This window comes from Oenanthe melanoleuca, chromosome 1 (genome assembly GCF_029582105.1).
Source record: "Oenanthe melanoleuca isolate GR-GAL-2019-014 chromosome 1, OMel1.0, whole genome shotgun sequence".
NCBI lineage: Eukaryota > Metazoa > Chordata > Aves > Passeriformes > Muscicapidae > Oenanthe > Oenanthe melanoleuca.
Window position 1 is genome coordinate 79,100,555 of NC_079333.1, and position 19,269 is coordinate 79,119,823.

At 44.2% G+C, this 19,269-nt stretch overlaps 1 protein-coding gene across 1 annotated transcript; it reads right to left on the reverse strand.

The window, feature by feature from the left end:
• Nucleotides 1–7,022: 7,022 nt before the first annotated feature.
• Nucleotides 7,023–18,677, reverse strand: SHOX (short stature homeobox). The gene is made up of 5 exons (XM_056489651.1): nt 18,309–18,677; nt 14,939–15,147; nt 10,451–10,508; nt 10,279–10,367; nt 7,023–8,964 (listed from the first exon to the last, which is right to left on the reverse strand). The coding sequence occupies exons 1-5, from the start codon at nt 18,580–18,582 to the stop codon at nt 8,719–8,721; spliced, it is 876 nt and encodes a 291-aa protein (XP_056345626.1). The 5' UTR covers nt 18,583–18,677; the 3' UTR covers nt 7,023–8,718.
• Between the last annotated feature and the right edge of the window lie 592 nt (nt 18,678–19,269).

Consider the following 19,269-nt stretch of genomic DNA (forward strand, 5'->3'; position numbering starts at 1 on the left):
TCTGATGTGGCTGGCTGAATTGGAAACATCTGAAGATAAGCAAAATGAAGCAGATGCCTAATTTCTGTAATTCAGACAGGCTAGGAAGGGAGCAAGCCTCCCAGCCACAGAGATCTGTCAGGTGCCAGGCACACACACAAGCAGAACACAAGGCATGTGGAGAAATTTGATGTGGAACCAGAGGACCTGCAGCCCTCAGGCTTTGGTAGAGTTTGAGATGTATCCCGGAGTCCTGTGTTAAGGTTTTGGAACTAAGTGCTTAAATTCCTCTGAAGTCTAACTTTAGAGGGAGGCATTAAGCCCCTTTTTTGTATCCAATTTTCTGACCTTGTATTTTTATAGCCTCTTGGTAGCAATTATAAACCAGCAATTAAATGTAAGAGTAGGATCATTACCCTTAATCATTTTGGTAATGAAGTCTGAGTATTTGATTCAGGGAAATGAAATTACATACATTTCCTTTTGTTCTGCTATCCAATCTCTAGTAATTTACATGTGGTCCTTGAATGTAGCTCTCTGTGGTTGCTCCTGCAGACTTGAGTATACAGATTTCTCTTGAACTTGAACTGGACTTTTGGATATGCAGGCAATGTAGGACTGAACCACATATACTGGTAAAATTTCCACAGTTCAAAGGTGTCCATGCCAGCAGATACTCAGCCCTGTTTCCTGTGCAGCTCCTCATAATTTTCTTTTCAGATGTTTCAGTTCAAAATATAAGAGTCTGAGAGAAGCTACTCAAGAAAGAAAGGAAATTTTACTGACAATTTGTGAGGAATTCGTTACTGTGTTTATTTTTATCCAATTAAATTTAGAGAGAACTAGAGACTGTAGCCAAAAATGCTGGTGGCTATTGGGTCAAAGTATAAATTTTTTGAATTAAAAATAAATTTTCCTGCAAAGGAGAAGAAAAATATACCCAAAGACAAGAGAGAGGAAACTTCCCTCAGAACTGTCAATTATTTCAGAAAGCAATACAACAAGTAGCCACTGGAAAAAAACATGTTAATTAATGGAAACAGAAAGGAAAAAAATTATCTTTCTAACAGCCAAATTTCCAAAAGAACTTATAGCTCTTTTCAACATGTAAACTGAATATGAATAGACAAAAAATAGAAGAGTTAAAGCATATTTGTTCACAAATGTCTAGTGGACAATCTTTTGGTGAAGCTAATCTTTCAACACTTTGTATTTTTTTCTGATAACCCTTACAGTATGTACTACTGACAACCATATATCTTTGCCCATGTATTTTTGAGCTACAAAAAGGAAGGATTAATTTTCTTTTAATAGCCTGTCTCTTACATAGTTAGTGGCAGGAAAAACAGGATGTCAGTTTGTGGTGTTGGCTTAGAGAAAAACAGTAATCATGATGTGGGAATGTTGCACCAACTGCTTTCCAGTTATGTTCCATGTTAGAACTCCAATAAATGCAAATATTTGCAGAAAATGCAAGGTTGGAAAAGCTATGTACAGCTTCTGACTTCAGCTTACACAGCCAGCTGTAGACAAGAAAAAATAAAGAGGTTCTGGGAGGACCTGTGGGAAGGTTTGGGGAATGAAACCACCCTTTATCATAAGACTGATAAAGTTTAAATGCCACTTATATGTCAGATAGAGTGACTTTCAAACAAGACAAGTCTAACCTGACTCTTGTGACTTGTTTGAAATTTAGAACTTGATTCACAGACCTAACAAAGGGTTCAAACCAACACAGTTTTCTTTGCTGCTGTTGATGAAACAAATGGTGCTGGGGAACAAGAGGATTCCCTAAATATACTTTTCAAGACCAGAATGCTGGATTCCAGCTAAAAAGAATAAAACCATAGGAGAAAATTGCATCTAAGATACCAACAAGCAGAGACATGGAAAACACTCCTTAATTGCCTGAAAAACAAAATCCTGATGTAGTGCCTTTCCTATTGATTTGAACACACAACAGATCAGAGCCATCACATACAATCCCTAGGATGTTCCACTGTGAAGGCTCCTTTATTCCTCCTGACACCAGGGAAAATTATTACCCCTTCTAAAAAATAAGATAGCAAACAAAATAAAACAACAAAAAAAATCACATTATTATTAGAAGGGTACCAAAAAAACATCTAATTAACCATTACTAAGCTGCAACTTGATCTGTGCAATTTGCATAAAAGCCAATGGGAGACTTGTAAGTGAAATAAAATGACTACAGAATAAGATGCACAGCTTTGATTCCTTGCAAGGAGAAAGCGAAAAAGGTGCTTGAAAATGTATTAAACACAGAAGAAAAAGCTCTGTTTTAACAAGGGGACATACCTTGTTTTTCATATTCCCTTTAGCAGTAGTTATTCTGAGTATCTGTTAACACGTGACTACAAATATTTATAAGTTTATTCATATCTCACTTTTACAAGATGTACATTCATATCATGTGATTCAACATAATACACTCCAAAAATGGAACTCAACATGTCTGGTGAATTCATGTAGGAGCATGCTGGCATAATTGAGACCTAAAAAAAGGTTGTTTGCTTGTTTCTTTTTCTCTTCCACAATAGCAAAGGGGTACAACTTTTAAAGATGAGTTAGGTTTGAAGATTTTGTTTGTTTGTTTGTTTGTTTCATTTTAGCAATCCCTGAAATGTCTGTAAATCAGACACACTGTGAGTACATAACCAAAATAATGCTATGGTACTGCAAATCATACTGGCTGCTCATACTTTTGCAAAAGCAACAGGGTCTTAAAATATAAAAATAAATGCAAAGCATTGTCAAATTTACACTCAACATAATTAAAATAATACACATTTAGAATTTTCAAACAAAAAAATAAATAAAACATCCATATACATTAATACAAAGAAACAGAGATATTTGCCTGTCTTTGATGTAATTAATACATACCATAAGCCTAGATTCATGAAAGTATTGTCTTTCAATAAATATCTTCAGCTTCAAAATCTGATATTCTCTACATTCTTCAACCGATTTTAGTTATACATCAATTTTCAATATAAGGCATATGAACTACATTATGTTTCAATTATTTATGGGAAATCAGCAAATTTACTAAAATTAGGAACCAATTTTTAGCACCAAATCTGCCTAACAGAAAGAATTTGAGGGATATCTGGCATCATACACCTTCTGAAGAATGCCTCAAACATCAAAGCCTGTGGGCTTCCACTGACCTGGCCAGAAAAACCAGCCAGCAAAAATAACCAATTTAAAATTAGCCACAGCACAACACTGACAGGGCCCATGTTGTTCCTTCTAAAGAAGTGACTTAGAGATGCATTTTATAAGCACAAGGCAGAAAGCAGAAGGCTCTATGGGTCTCTGAAGGAAAAGAGATCACACTCTGTAGCACTTCTTTCTATTTCTGTTTTAGTTTCCAAGTAATGCCAGGCCTTCTCCAGCCCTGTCACATCTAACTGCAATCAGTAGAAATTTTCAAAGGACAGAATGAGAAGCTGATGCCATGTTACCCACATCTGTTTGAAAACTTTTTTGCCACGAAAATGCTGTCACATCAGGGGAAGAAAACAATGTAATGGGGTGAGAAGGCTGCTTGCAGATGAAAAGTGGGGCACTTCAACCATCCTTTTTAAAGAGGAACAAAAAATTTCCAACCATATTGGCTGTGTGCACTTTATAGAGTTGTGTAAAATTAGCAGTTACAAGGACATCACCTGGATCATTAGATATTAGATATTATAAAAATAAACACATTTATAAGAAAGACATGTAATCTATTTTTCCTATACTTTGAAAGACTTCCTCAAACTGAAGGGGGAAAAAAAGCCTGCCACTCCAAAGCAATAATGCCTCCAAAAACTAAAATTATCTGTTAAAATAATTATTTTGTCTAGCACATTTAAACAAGCAGAAAACATGCGTATTTTTGTCACAAAGAAATAAATAAATCCATAACCTGGGTTTGCCTTAGGGATCTGGATTTCTGTACTACTACATGTCTATTTGATTTGAGTCAACAGTCCCAATGTGTCAATGTTATGTCAATTCAAAATCATGTCTTATTATTATTTTATAGGCAAACATAGGACTAAAAGACATAGCAGATAAAGCATGCAAAGAATTGACATCTGTACACTTGGTCTGTGTGAAAAATTTATACTAGGGGAAGTTGGAAATCAGAGTTTCCTAGCAATTTGTGCATGCCATTGGGAACTTGGAAATTTGGTTTTAGTCTTAGCACTGACACAATTCGGCCCCATTGAGTCATAAACAAAATTCCCACTGACATACAGGGTCGGAGAATTGGACAATAACTTCATGTTCTGTGGAAATAACTCACAGGCACATTCTGACACTCCAAAAAACATTTAACCTGACCTTTAAAACTTTTGCTGAAGTCAGATACAGAGCTTAAATTTCAAGGAGCTCTGGCTGTGTAAAAGGTTGTCTACCAACACAAAGCTCATGTCAGATTATGATCTGGGGGATGCTGCTACATTACAAAAATGAAAGTAATCCTACTCAATGCTGACAATGGGTGATGGAACCTGGCCCTCCATTCATATGCCTTAATTTCTACAAAAATGGGCAGAATAATTCTTACCTAGTTCATAATGGGTGAGGATTAAATAATAGACATTTATACAGTGCTTTGCAAATGAACATTATATAAGTGCTAAGTGTTATGATATTAACCAAAATGTCACTACATCTATATGACCCTACAAAGCAAAAAAAAAACTTTCAGCGCAATTTTTTTTTCACACATTTCCAAGTCAATAAAAATGAGCCATGGAGTCAACTGGCTGTTTGGTACAAATTAATGAAGTATTTTTACTTATTTGACAGTTAAAAAAAACCCAAAAAACAGAATCTATTCTTTCCATTATAAAGGGACCCCATTTAAGACATGAAGCCTTTCTTATAGTCTTATTTATAAACTTCATCATTCATTTGGCATTCATTCAATTATTTTTCAAATACCAGACAAATCTTCTGAGAAAGATTCTTTAGCAATCTACATATGCTGAATGAGGGCCTCCTCCAAGGAAATTCTGCTTGGTGGCTGCTGTTTTGATGATCTTGGACATCTCACACTTCTCAAATCAGATTACACAAAGATCAGGCTGGATGATGGTGGACAGTAAATGAGGCTTGGCATGCCTGAGAATCTCAAACAATTATGATACTTTTAAACTTTAATTTGCACCTCAGGACCATGACTATGTTATCTTCAACTTCCAGCCTACTTAAGAAAACAATTAAAAACCAAAAACAAAACAAACAAACAAAAAGAGACCACACATTAACAGAGATGGAGTAGATGCTTTGGTCCAAACCTCAACTTGTATGGATCACTGGAGCTCCACATGATGAATGGAACCACAGTGACTGACACTTAGAGAAAAGTACAGTCCAATACATGGTAGGCCAGGTAGGATGCCTCATTTCTTCCCAAGGATGTAAAGATGACAAGAAGAGGAGGTCACCTGCGTGCATCATCCAAAACAAGGCAAAGCTTTTACACTCCCACTAATGCAATTGGCCCTTACAAGAAAGCAAAGCAGAGCCAGTTTTGGCAATAACCCCTACACAGTGCACCTTTTCATTTCCTTTCATGCTAAATGAAAAGCAAGAGCAGCATGAATCACCTTGGTAGATTCCCAGCAACACCCTGCCCCTCTCCCCAGGCTGACCTGTGGCACCTCCTTCAAAGCATGCTAAATTGATAAATCTTGCCAACTTCGTCACTTCTGTGGTAGACAGCAAGACTGTCCTTGAGATATCCATTGAAAACACTCAGAAAAAAAATAAGAGTATTTCTGGAAAGATGTATGCTACACTATAGGCCTTGTTTCATCTTAGCAGGGAATTGTATTCATGTCATCACTGTGTTTTGAATACCATCAAGAAGTAAAATTTCTGAGAGAAATCTACAGGCATTTTTTGCTGTGTTTGTATCTAGTAGAACAACAAAGGCAGAAAGTTATTCCTTCCCATGCAAGGTGGATGTATACTGTATGTGTATCCTGTAACACTCATTTGGATGTCTGAGAAAATTCATATCCCAACTCTACAACTTCGACAAGTTCACTCTATGGAATTATTTGAGGGTTAAAATCACTCCTTTGTGTAAGTCCAGTGCAGGACTGCAAAATAATCATGTAAGCTTCTCTCAAATTCTCAAAAGAGGATTTGAAAGGCTAGCAGTTAGATTAGAGGTACAGATAACAAGCAGTCCCCATTCAATGGATAGCTCTATGCCTTTGGTCTTCAATACTGTGTATGTAATTCTCCTTCAACCTTCTTCCTGTGGGTGTCCAGTACAACAGGTTACTTACTTCAACCTAAACCATCTTTTTCAGATTATTTTTCCATTATTTTTCAGATCTGCATTTTAGAAGTGCTAGAACCACTCCAAATATTTCTCATTCTAGCCAGAATTTCATACATCATCACGAATAACATTTTATTTTTCAGACAATGTTCTGTTTCAATAAGAAATAGTTAATTGCCTGAAATTTGGTCTATATTTCTCAGCAACAAGTAATGGTACTTTAATATTTTGGTCTTGCTTTAAAACGGTACTAGACATTCACAGAGAGGTAAAAAAGGCAGGCAACTTTTATCCAAGACATTAACCACTTCTCACATAATAAATAGAAGGGAAATGGCACGATTTTAACATTCCAGAAATTTTGTTTGCTAGAAAATATCAAAATTTGAAGGAGAAAAAAAAACCCACAAAAAAGAAGAAAAGTCTCTAAAAGTTATCCTAAGCATGATTTTTTGTCCTACAGTAATATTTGGATTTAATAAATATCAGCAAAAGCCAAAACTAGTAGTGGATTGCTAAACAAGACATAAAAAGGCAGGCCTAATAATGGTGCTATTCAGAGGATAACCCTCCATCAACACAGACCTTGGTAGTGAAGGCAACAAACAACTATCTTGTTAGATGAAGACAAGACCACTATTTGTACCTTCCTCTCTCTGCCCCAGCAATTTTTTTTTAAAAAACCCCAAACCTAATTAAAAGTGAATAACAGAAAAATGTAAAACTGGGGAGGAGGGTCAGTAAACCCAGACACTTTGGTAATATAATTTAAAGGACTTCCTTGCTCTCCATCCTTGCTGGATTTGTAGTGTTACTTTGCTTAAGCATTAGCTTAATACTTGGTGTCCGAATCACAGGCAAAAATTAAAATGGCCAAATATTGAACTTGTCCTCTTCTACAGAACACTTCTATGGGTTGTTTTAATTTGTTTGGGTTTGTTATTGTTTTGGTTTTTACTTAAAATCATGTGAAAGTGTCATACAGACTTTTCAGCTTGCTTCCCAGAAATATGGCACATTAAGTTGACTAGAAATCATGGTATCTACCTTTTCCCACATGTGATACATATAACTTTATCCATTCCTAGAAGACTCTGACTGTCATTTTGGCAAGGAGCTGCAATGCACCAGTCTGAGCATAAAGGATTTAAGTTATGGATCTTGCAGAATTGGTTAATAACGGAATAAGTACGGCTATTTTTTTAATCTATAATATTTACAGTATTGCACTTTACTGCACTTAATTGCATTTCACTAAAATTAATGCTGCATCAGTATTACGCCTTAAAACTGTATGTCCATCTTTGTTGTATAATTCATTCTTTCTACATCCTGTGAAACAGTGAGATTCTGATTCAAAGATCTAGGCATTTGAGGGGGAAAGAAATGAAAAATTGACCTGTTTCTACGGCACAATACTTCTCTTTGAGTTCAGGTAATTCTGGCAAAACAGGTGCATTTCTTATTGTTCCCATTTTTCAAATTATGACTAACAATTAGTAAATTCTAGTCTCTTTTTTTTCTCCTTTCAAAGGACATAGCCATTTGAGACACCTTTTTGTTATTGCTGCTCCTTTTTTTTTTTTTTTTTTCTTTTAGGAAAGAAAAGAAGGAAAATAAAAACCTGCCTTGCCTCAGATCTGAAATTCCACATTTAAATTCAAACCAGTTCTGCAGCAGCAGCAGCTCCTCAGTGATGGAAGAGATTCATGGCAGTGAAATAATACTGTTGGCAACAAAGAAATGTCATCTTTAATGGAGACCAGCCCCAAGGATTTATTATTTATTATTATTACTATTTGTTTTGTTTAGTTTTGTTCTAATATATTTCTGATCTTCAAAACGTGTTTAGTTTGACACATGCACAAGGTAGCAAAACTGACAGCAGCAGATGACGTTATGCCGGAGCGATCACTTTTGCCAGGGTCAAAAATCCGAAGTGTCCCCAATGTTCACAGATTAACATAATTTAGAGATGGTTTCTTTTTTTTTTTTTTTTTTTTTTCCTTTCTCTCTTTTTGTGTGTGTTTTTTTTTAACTCTCTTTTCTCTCTCCTCCCACCTACTTTGTGCTCCGAGGAGTCTCTGGCTGGCGGGTGAGCGCTCGCTGCTCGCGTGTGTTGCGTCCCCACCCCTCGGCCGCCGAGTCCCTGGGGCCGGGCGAGCGGAGCGGCGCTCGCAGACCTCGGGGAAGGGGAAAGGAGTAAAAACAAAACAAAAAAAAAAATATATATATATATATAATAAAATAAAAAAGAGATAAGGCGGCAGGGCGGCCGGAGCGCTCGCTGCTCGCCCTGCAGCCGGGGAGGAGGAGGATGAGGAGGAGCGGGGGAGCAGAGCGGCGGTCCGTGCGGGTCACACGCCCGCCCGCCGCGGGCACCCGGGGCGGGGTGTGATGGGGGGCTCGGGGGAAGCGTGTCAGAGCCCCAGGGCCTCGGCGTGCTTGCGGGCCTTCAGCCGCAGGTCGGCGATGCTGGAGTTCTTGCTGTTGCTCTTGGCGGCGGCGGCCACCACGGCGGCGGCGGAGGCGGACTCGGCCAGGGAGGCGATGGGCAGCCCGAAGGGCGGCGGCGGGAACATCAGGTAGGGAGCGTGGGCCGCCAGGTGCGGGTGCAGGTGCGGGTGCGCGTGGGCCACGCCCTCCAGCTGCAGCTGCGCCTGGACCTGGGCGGCGGGGCAGAGACACGGCGTCAGCCCCGGGCCCGCACACGGCCCCCAACCCCGCACACGGCTCCCCGGGACACGCACCCCAGCCCCGACCCTTCCCGGGAGCCCGGCGAAAGGAGAGACCAACTTGCGAGCCGAGTTCCCCCTGCAGTCAGGGCGGCAAACCTGCGCTCCTGGCTCACCCGAGGGCACAGAGACTCGCCTAACCCTCCTCCTGGTGGTTTCAAATAAAATAAATAAATAAATAAATAAATAAATAAATAAATACCAATGCACGGGTGCCAACGAGCGCTAAATAGCTAAATTTTTCTCCTTTTTTTCTTTTTTCTTTTTTTTTTTTTTTTAATGGATGTTTATTTATACCTTGTTAAAATCTCTTTGGCCCCGGGTCCCTTCTATACCCGGCTTAGTGTTTGCTTTGGAGCTTTCTAGACCTACACAAACACATTGGGTTGACTGAGGGATTTCAGCTTCGGGTAGGTTCGGGGAGGAGTGGGGGAGAGTTTATTTATGTATTTAATTATTTTGGTCCAAATATGTCTTTTAAAAATCAATACAATTAATCTGTCAGCTCCACGTGTCTCCGAGACACAGAAGGTGGTGGAGGGTCCCTTTGGGCCGGAAAAAAAAAAAATCAATTCCCCGATTAATTGACAAAAAAAAAAAAAAGGCTAGGGAGGGAGAGTTACAACCAGCTAGAAGCGGGAAGGGAATTTCATCCTGGTTTTCCCCAGGGTGGCTGCGCTTCGCCGGGGCATGGACCCACCTGGGCCCCGCAGTGGCGTCGGTGCCTGAGCTCCGCCACTGCCCCTGTCCGGCTGACCATCAGGGGGGCACAGCATTTGGGAGCAGTCTCCCTCCTCCAGGGCATCCTTCGGAAAAGGTCTCCGCAGCCCGTCCGGGAATGAGGAGCGCAACTACAGCGCAAGGGTCCGGCAGTTTTTACCCCTCCTGGTTTCGCCCATGGGGTGTAAGAGGCTCCCCCCGCAGCGCTCTCCGGAGCCCCTGGGCTGCTCGGACCGAGCCGGTCCGTCCCCGGGCACGGCAGGCTGTCCTGGGGCCGTGTGCCAGCCCATCGCCCGCAGCCCCGCCGGCGCCTCCCGGGGCTGCGGGACCCCCCGCTCGGCCCCGAGGAGCGCTCAGCTCCCGAAAGCCGGGCGAGGGCTCCTTCACGAAGTTTTACAGCCTGTTTTTAATACGTGCCAACTTCTATATAAATGGCACTTGTAAACGTGTCCGGCTTCCTCCCGTGCAAACGAATGGGGGTCGCAGCTTACTGAGGGAATGTAAAATAAAACCGGAGCTAACTACCTGTTGGAAAGGCATCCTCAGGGCTCCCATATTCACGTAGGGGGCTACTCTGCAGGCGTCTAAATGGCTGGCGGTTCCCAGGATCACACCTGCGGAGAGACACAGGGCCGGGTGAGTGGCGAAGGCGCCCCGGGGCCACCATCCCCCCGGCCGGTGCGCACCCCTAGCCCACCTTTGTGCATCTGGTTTTCCTGCTTTCGGCACTTTGCTCTCCTGTTCTGGAACCAGACCTGTGAAAAGAAAAAGCAAACAAAAACAAAACAACAACAACAAAATTTGAGGTGGCCTAGGCAGCTGCTAAGGGAGCGCTATCTCAGGAGCTAGGGGTGGAGGGGTGAGGTGAGTGGCTGCAGAGCTTTGCTGAGGTCTCCCCTCGGGAGCCGCCGAGGGGACGAGCTCGACCCCAGGAGGAGTGAGCCCCTCTCTGTGCTGCTGTAGGGCGGTTCGGGGGGAGGTTCTGCTCCTTGTTGTGGTCCCTCAGTTGAACCTAGGAGATGGAGGAGCCCTTGCAGCACAGGGACAGGGAGCCCGCCGCTTAGCACCGAGTCTCGGAGGGCCCCGTGTCCCCTGGGCAGGCAGCGGCGGGCTTTCTGCCGTCTGGAGCGGCACTTACAGTAAGACCAGCCCAGGACGGGTGGGACCCTCGCACCCTTCCTAGTCATCTTAAGCAGCCCGGGAAGAGCTAGAGTAGCCCAGATCAGACTCCGGGATCTGGCCCCCAAGAGACTGGACCTTCTGCCCTCTCCCGAGCTCGGCTTGAAATCGATGATCTCCTACAAGATGCGAGACACTGAACTTTCGCGAAAGAGTCTGAATCATTTCCCATTCCCTAAATTTTACAGAAAACAAAATTCTCTTCTGCAGACTTCTGGCCAGACAAGAGCAGCATCTTTTGCGGGCTGGTGTGTAAAGAAGTGCTTATGCCCCTACCCGAGAAACGCCTGTAATTCAATCATGCTTCCCCAATTCCAGTTCTCACTCAAACAATCGCAGAACTTTGCAGTTGCCACTGCGATTCCCGTAGCCTCTTTTCCAGGGGCATTTCAGACCTTCATTACTTTTCCCCTTCTGCCGTTCTCTATTAATAGCTCTCCCCAAAACATCATCAGAAACGACTGGCCAAAATATTTTGCGGATCCTTATCTTTACACCAAAACCTACCGAATATGGACAAACATTGACTTTCACCGCTGATAAAATCTTATGGCTAAGTAAACACCTACAACCTTTGATGTTCTTGCACTTGCCAAGAGATCATACGGTTAATTAATACTAACTGCACTTCCTACATCAAATTTTCCCTTCAAGCTTTCTTCAATTGCCTTAATGATGGTCATTTACAACGGAGTAATTAGTGCAAAGAAAGGCTTCCGAAGGCATTAATTACCTCGGGTACCTCAGTGATTTTCTTAAGTAGGAATTGGCCTTCTCTGATTTAGCGCACCATTTTTCCTGCCTAGAGTGTCTGCGGGGGAAGCGCGCAGCGGGCGACTGCGGAGCGCCGCGGGTGCGGACAGATCGACCGACCGACGGACAGACAGACAGAAAGACCACCACCAGCCCTTGTTCCTGTCCCTGACGGCAGTCACCAGCGCAACCCTCCCGGTGCTAAGCGGGCACCGCTGCCGCCCGCTGCCCTGCACAGCACAGCGCGGCACAAGCCTATCTTTCCCTACTAGCATTAAAGCAAATATTAACAACATGCATCGCTTCTCCTTTTAACTGGACCGTCAGGGATTTATATACATGTACATACGCATTTAAATATGAGCATGCAAAATATGATCGAGTTGTAGCGACAATAATACATTTTTCTACTGTGGTAAATCCTTGCAGGAAATCTCCTTGTGTGTGTTCCCCACGTCCCCCCCTCTATCCCCCCGCTTCGCCAAAGCAGTGTAAATTGTCAGAAGAAATTTAAGCAGCGTTTAAACAACTTCTCTTGCAAATCAGAACATCTTTCAAACCGAAATTATATTTAAATCTGGAAAACGAAGTGCCCTTTCCCTTTAGCTACGAAAAAATAAGGTTATGAGGAATAAAAGTGATGAATTAGCCACTGCATTAAGCGATAATAAATCAGGCTTGGTGTGATTCGCGATCAATTCCAATTAGTCATGAATATGCTAAGTAAAGCACAGTACACTGTTTTAGACAGTTATTTCTTCATTAAGGATCACTCAGTGATTTCTTTCACAAATGCTCTAATCTGATTTCCTTTTGATTTCCATTAGAGACAGTGAATAATGACATTTAATTTAGCCCTGCACCATAAACCCAAAGATATTTGTTGTAATTGAATTACTGCCTGCTCCTCACTATGGTCTCATAACTTTCAATTATAACCCTGACAGCTGGGTGATATGAGTTTCCAGTACAACACTAAAAATAAAAGGTTAATAAGGACTAGCTACCATAGGAGCTTCAATTTATTTACAGCAAATTTCCACGCTAAATTGAAACTATATCCTTTAACAACAAGGGACAAGAGGTTCAGATAGGAATTAGAGAACAATTCTGAAAGTATTAGGGGAAAAAAAAAAGCACCAACCTTTCCTTTTTCTGCCTTTTACTTTTTCTTTTTTTTTTTTTCTGCTTCCACTTATTGATGGATATTATCTCTCTGCTTATTTATTATCAATTTTTTCCTCTTTTTTTTCTCTTTTTTTTTTTCTTTTTCCTCCTTATACTTATTTTAGAGATTTTTTAATACACACAGACCTAATTTTTTTAATTAATAAATACATTTTTTTTAATCTTGGTCATAATCTCCTCCTGATTCTTTTTGGGGTTTTGTTTTGGTGTTGTGGGGTTTTTTTTATTTTGTATGTGTGTGCTTTTTTAAGATCTGTAAGCACTTGAAGCACCAATTTTCTGTAACTATGAACATCTTGTTAAGGTGCTCCTCAGTAATAAAGTACTTGAAAGAAAGAGTGCAGAATTCAATTACAAGTAATTTATTTTTATAGAAACAGTACATCAAGGCCTTGGAAAGATATTACAGAGCCCAAGTAAGAAGATCTGGGAAGATGACATAAGAGTTGATGTCCCCTTCAGCAAAAGTTTAATCTTTTCATTAATTTATATGGTGTGGTTAGATCAATCTTCCAGGAGAAAGTAGGCCAGCAGCACTCTGAACCCCTGCAATATTCCCTGCAAGCTGCCATTCCTAAGGCATATACCCAGCACCATCCCTTGCCCTGCTCATTTTGTACTGAGAGTCACAGGAGCTGAAGGGAGAATAAAACCTTGAAAGAAGACCCAAAAAAATACAGGGAAAAAAAAAATAACAAAAGCAACTTAGGTACTCCATTTATTTCAGGATTTGCCTCCAGGAGACAGTTGTTTAAAGCGAGGTAGTAGTGGCTTGCTCAGGCAGATGCTGGCTGAGCAGTGTGCTGCCTGCTTGCTTTGCACTGCTAAGGAGGGGCTCAAACAGACCCCTCTCCCCACTCCATCTCGGGGCCGTGTTTCTCCACTTCCCGCTGTGCCCTGGGAGTGAGGTCAAGGCTCCATCCATGCCCCAGAGCCATGCCCATGCCTATGTGCGACCACTCACCCTCCCTACAGGCAGAAATACATATACATGGGCATCTCTTATCTGCAGGGCGTGAACGCGTTTTGTTCAGTGGAGGGATTGCCTTGGTGACTCTTTCTTGACTTTTAGTTTGGTTTATGTCTGTTAGGCCAAACATAGAATTTTAATCCAAGAAGAGTTTTCCTGCAGGTTTCTCCTGCTCTGGGCCTGCTCAGAGAGCTACAGGTTGATCTTATTTTTTCTCGGAAGATTTTTGTTAATTATTTCTATGTTGGGTTTTTTTTTGTTTGGTTGAGGGGTTTTGTTTCTTTTAATATGACATCTGTTTTGTGGAAGCATTCCCTAGTTGGCTTGGGGGGAAGAGGGAGTATTTTTCCTCTGCATCAAACTGAAAATCAAATTTAAAAATAATCGATGTGGAGCCACCCAAACAGACAGCTCTGGTGGCCCCAGGACTACAGCAACCCGGACCTATTTTCGAGATTTCGAAGACTAATTGGCATTTAGCTGTCTCTGAAGCGGGATGGGAGGGACGGGGGGAACCTCCACCAGATGGGGTGGCATGCATTCATACGCTTGCTGTGCGAATCAGAGCCAGCACCTTTCCCTCGGCTCTGGCTAATCCTGTCCCTCAGCACCCAAACTGTCTAGCCTTATTCAGGCGATTGTTTTCTCGGCTTTTTCTTTTTTTTTCCCCATAATGGCCCCATAGTGGAAAAAGCGGGAAGAAAGTAAGGATTAAGGGAGAGTAAATGGCACGTTTGCAAGGCAAAAAAGGAATTTTTTTAAAAAAAATTCAGTTGTTCAGTTATTAGAGACTTGTCAACACTATCACCACCCAACCACCTTACCCTAACACATACAAAAAAAAAAAAAAAAAAAATAAAATAAAATAAAATAAACCGCCTTCCTAGGAAACGCTAGACACACGGACAGATATTCCCAGAGCAGAATAACTGTTTGGCAGGACAGGTACAGCAGACTGGCAAACAGCTTTCCCATCACACGTGTCACATCTGCCTTCACCTCCCCGCTCTGCATGAAACGGGGCACTGTGCTAGGATCCGCTGGCAGTTAGGAAGTGAGGTGAGCACGTTTCCAGGAACAGAGCCTTTCTCTTACCTGAACCCTAGCTTCAGATAGTCCCAGCCTCTGGCTTAGTTCCTCCCTCATGAAGGCATCCGGATAGTGAGTCTCATCAAAAAGTCTTTCCAGCTCGTTCAGCTGCTCTAGTGTGAAATTGGTTCTGCTTCTCCTTTGTTTAAGCTTGGTCTGTCCGTCTTCATCTTCTGACTTCACATCTTCCCTCTTCTCTTTGCATTCGTAGATCCCTGCCGGGAGGGGGAAGAAGAAAACGACGCTCAGTCTCCTCTCCCACCTCTTCGAAATTCTCTCACACAGGGGTGTCCCTCCTCCCCTCTTGGTCCCCAAACTCAGCAGAACTTGCGGGTGCAGCCGGCGGGGGGCAGGGGTCCCCGGGCCGGCCCGGAGGGGGAGAGGGGCTGAGCTCCGCTACAGGCTCCGCGCCGGGCAGGGGCAGCCCGGGGCCCGAGGGAGGAGGGGAGCCGCGCTGCCCTGCCTGGCTGATGCCCTGTCAGGAAAACTGTATAAATGTAATTTTATTTTCCTCCCAGGCTTAGGAGGAAGCCGTGCAGCCAGTTGGTACGGGCAGTTCGGGGAAGGGGTTGGTAGGAAAATCGCCTGCCCCCCGATACCTCCAGGCAGTGGGAAGAGGTGGGGGAAGGGGGTTTCTCCGGCGACGTTTTCTCCCAAAGAGGGTTATGCAAGAAGCTCCCTATCGCTGACATGGTGAAGCCATGATGATAGTATTTGTCTCGTAAGAGAAACTTTTCCTGGGCATGAGACAGAGACCTCCCGTCTCCCTCTCCCTTGACAACCCTCTTTCCCCCGAAATACCTTCCAGGGGGTCGAAACCCCAGGGACAGGGGTCCCGCTCGGCCCCGAGCCCCTCCGGAACAGCAGGAACCCCCTCAACCTTCAGGGACTCCAACAGGGCCCGTGGAGAGCTTGCATGCTTGTCCCGGGCAGAGGGGAGGCTGTGGGGGCAGCGGGTAAAACAGTTCCCTTTTTCTGTCTTGGGTAGGGAGATTTCTTTTGCTTTGGCATATTATTTCCTACGTTTTTGTTATTGTGTTTTTTTTCCCCTTCTCATTAATGTCGGGAGGCCTAAGACACCGTCCTTCCTTTAAATCCAGCTAACTAAAAGAGGAAGAGGTGCTGGAGGGAGGGACACCACTTTAGTGTGAACCGGTTCCCCGGGATCCCCTGCCTGCCTGGGGCGCCCCGCCGGGTGCGCATCCAGCGCGGGCACCGGCGCAGTCCCGGGACGAGCCTGCTCTGACTGCCTCCTTTGTCGTGCCTCACCTTCTGGGTGGTGTGGATCTGGGGGGAGTTGCATCTGCGATGATCCCGAAAAGATCCCCTTTTTCCTCACCAAGTACGCAGTATTATATACATACATACGTATGTATAGGCAGAGAAATGTGCACATGAACATGTATTAACCTATATACTATTTTAACCTATATACTTAGGGGCATCCCAAAATGAAAATTATAAACTCCAAATCGCAAGTTCATTTAACATAATAAAGCATCCTGAACTGCATCTGGGCTTAAGTAAGGCCAGACCCAAGTCGAAGCATTCGTTTTCACTTCCAAAATGAAAACTGTCCCTGGCCATGATCGTTTCCCCGGGCTCTGGGCTGATACTGGCTGCATAAAACTTTGGGAAGGGTCTGGGCTCCGGGTGGGGATACTCGCTGGTTGGTTTTAGTGGCGTTTTGTTCTCATTTCTCCTGTAAAGGGAATCCCTAAGAAAAGACGAGGGTGCTAACCCAGCAAATGCCTGGGGAAAATCAGGCGCGTTCAAAAGCTGTCTCTTTTCTGAGTCTACAGCATGTCCGTGATAGGTATAAAATATTAACTAGCATATCGGTGGGACTGAAATCACACGCCGGAATCAGTTGAAATTAGACTGAAACCTGGCATGAATTTAAACTGTCACAAGCATCTCAGCTCCTTCCAACTCCTCCCTTCCATCCCCACCCCCAGCCCCTCTCCGTAGATTAGATTAGCTAAACATACAAGCCAGAATTTCGATTCACGGGGAAAATGGGAGAGTAGTAGAGGGTTTTTTTCGTTCCTTCTCATTCTATTTTTAATTTCCGAAGCATACCCTGCTTTCATTTTTAAAAATCATCTCCTGCGCGAATTATTCCCTTGAACTGAACCTTCTTGTTTTTCAGTCTCTCTACCAGAGGAGGAAAATAAGCAGAGCTGAGTGGTACTGGCTTGTGCAGAAATATGGGTACCCGAATATGTGATTATACCCCGTTCTCCTGTTTGGGGAGCAGATAGAAAAGAGAAGGATATTAAATAAAAGTTTGGGCTGTAAATTAAATCTCCCAGTGTTATATTAAACAAGATCAAACAGTAGGAAACAGCTGAAAGGCTGGTTGTTGTTCCCCAACCTATTAACCGGTTTTTATTACCCCAAGCTAGCCAGTAGCTCCCCAGGCAGGTCCACCTGTCTAACTTGCCTAGAGACACTTTCTCAACTTTCTAATCCCTCCGTCGTTTTAATTCTCTCTTTCCCCTGTGAGCCTGTGCGGGATTTTTAGTTGTCTTGCTTTTAAAAATATGGTTTTTGCAATTGTTATTGTTATTTAGAGAAGGGATGGGGTTTTGCCCCTCGGTCGGCGGGGTGCCGTGCTGCCCTGGCCCAGGTGACAGGACTGGCAGGGGACCGAGGGACCAGCCTGCCGGGCCGGCCGGTGCCTCTCGCCGCAGAGATGTTCTGTCTCACCGGCTCCGGGCAGCTGCCCCACGGCCAGGCTCCTCTCCTGCTTCCCGTTCCCGCCGGTCGGAGCCTCCGAGTAGGACAGGCTGACCGACCCAAGACAAATTGCCCAGAGAGAGCCCTCTCCACATCCCGCTTTCTCCCAAAACAAGCAGCAGCATCCTGACGGCCCGGAAGCAGGAAGAACAGGTCTCCTAAGGCATTAAAACTCCCCGGACAAGGTTTCCTCGTACAAAAATACACAGATAGACAAAAACGTCTGACGTGCTGCGCTGCCCCCTTCCCCCAGGCGAGAGAACGCCTAACGCACCGGATCGATTTCGGATGTGAACGGGGGCTAGCGGTGGGGGCAGGACCCAAGTTGTGACTTATTTTTCACGGCTACGCTCACGTTATGCATGCAGGAGAACGTGTTCCTAAGCCTGTGCTCCCGCCGCGGCGGGAGGGAGGTGACCGCAGGAGGGGAGCGGGATGCGGGATGCGGGATGCGGGATGAGGGTTGCGGGATGCGGGATGCGGGAGGCGATCCCGCTCGCCCCGCTCCGCTGGGGCCGGAGCCGGGGCCGCGCTGACCGGGTCCCCCCGCTGCGGAGAGCCAGGGGTGGCCGCGGAGGGGACGGGGACTGCCGGCGAGAAGCGCGGGGCGGAGGGCTGCCAGCCCTGCTCTTACCTTCCGCTGTCCTGCCCGTGTTGAACTCCTTCAGTTTGTCCTTGTCGCTCTCTACGTGGTCTTTGAAAAGATGCACCGGGCAATGGTTGCTGCTCTCGGTCATGTCCTGCAGGTTAGAATCAGAGTTTCCAAGCTCCCTAGAGCGAGCCAACCCACTCTCCAAAACTTCCCTGTACGTGATCGTCTCCTTCTTGTTGCCGCTGCCACTGCCGCTGCTGCTCTCTTTGCTTTTCTGGTCAAAAGATTTGGATACAAAAGCCGTAAGTTCTTCCATGGCTGCCCGGTGATCTTATCCACAGAGATCCACTTGTTTTCAATCGGAGATGTGGCCGTCCTCCGCACGCTGTTTTTGCACGTAGAAGATGGGCTGTATAGGGTTAGATCACTCCTGCTGTTATTTATGCCTTTCAATTTGAGATCACACTATTTATACATGGCTACCTCAGCCCAACCCCCAGCTCTCCCTGTCTCCAGCAATTACTGACTGCTCCATAGTCGCAGGCGGACTCCGAGCAGCTATCTCCCCCACCTCAGTCCAGCAATTGGCTTTCTTTTCATTTCATCACTCTTTGGCATCTTTGCACCTTGATTTAGGGAGGCAAAGAGGCAACAGCGAAAAAGAGGGGGGGAGAGGGAGAGAGGGAGAGAGAGAGAGAGGGAGAGGGAGAGAGAGAGAGGAATAAAAGGGAGGGAGGGGGGAAGAGGAAAACATGAAAATAGGTATCTACATTCTGTAAATGGGTTGCAGAAATGAGAGTCGAGGAAGACTTAATTGATTTTAAGGATATCCTGTGCGTGGCAACACTGTAAGAACGGACCCACAGCTAACCAAATAACTGAGCTCCTGCAATTAAATGTATCGCTGTCAAGAGGAATGGAAAATGAGTGTTCAATAAAAAAGGTAATGAATAAAAAGCCGGAGATGTGCGTTTGTTGTAATCATTGGAAATTCTACCTGATT

Bases quoted from the DNA above. Each gene is read 5' to 3' on its own strand.
- SHOX (XM_056489651.1), bottom strand. From the start codon at position 18,582: ATGGAAGAACTTACGGCTTTTGTATCCAAATCTTTTGACCAGAAAAGC. The intron at 10,509-14,938 runs GTAAGAGAAAGG...TTCTTTTCACAG, and splicing joins TATCTGAAGCTAGGGTTCAG to GTCTGGTTCCAGAACAGGAG. The intron at 8,965-10,278 runs GTAGTTAGCTCC...CCCGCCGCCCAG, and splicing joins TGAGGATGCCTTTCCAACAG to GTCCAGGCGCAGCTGCAGCT.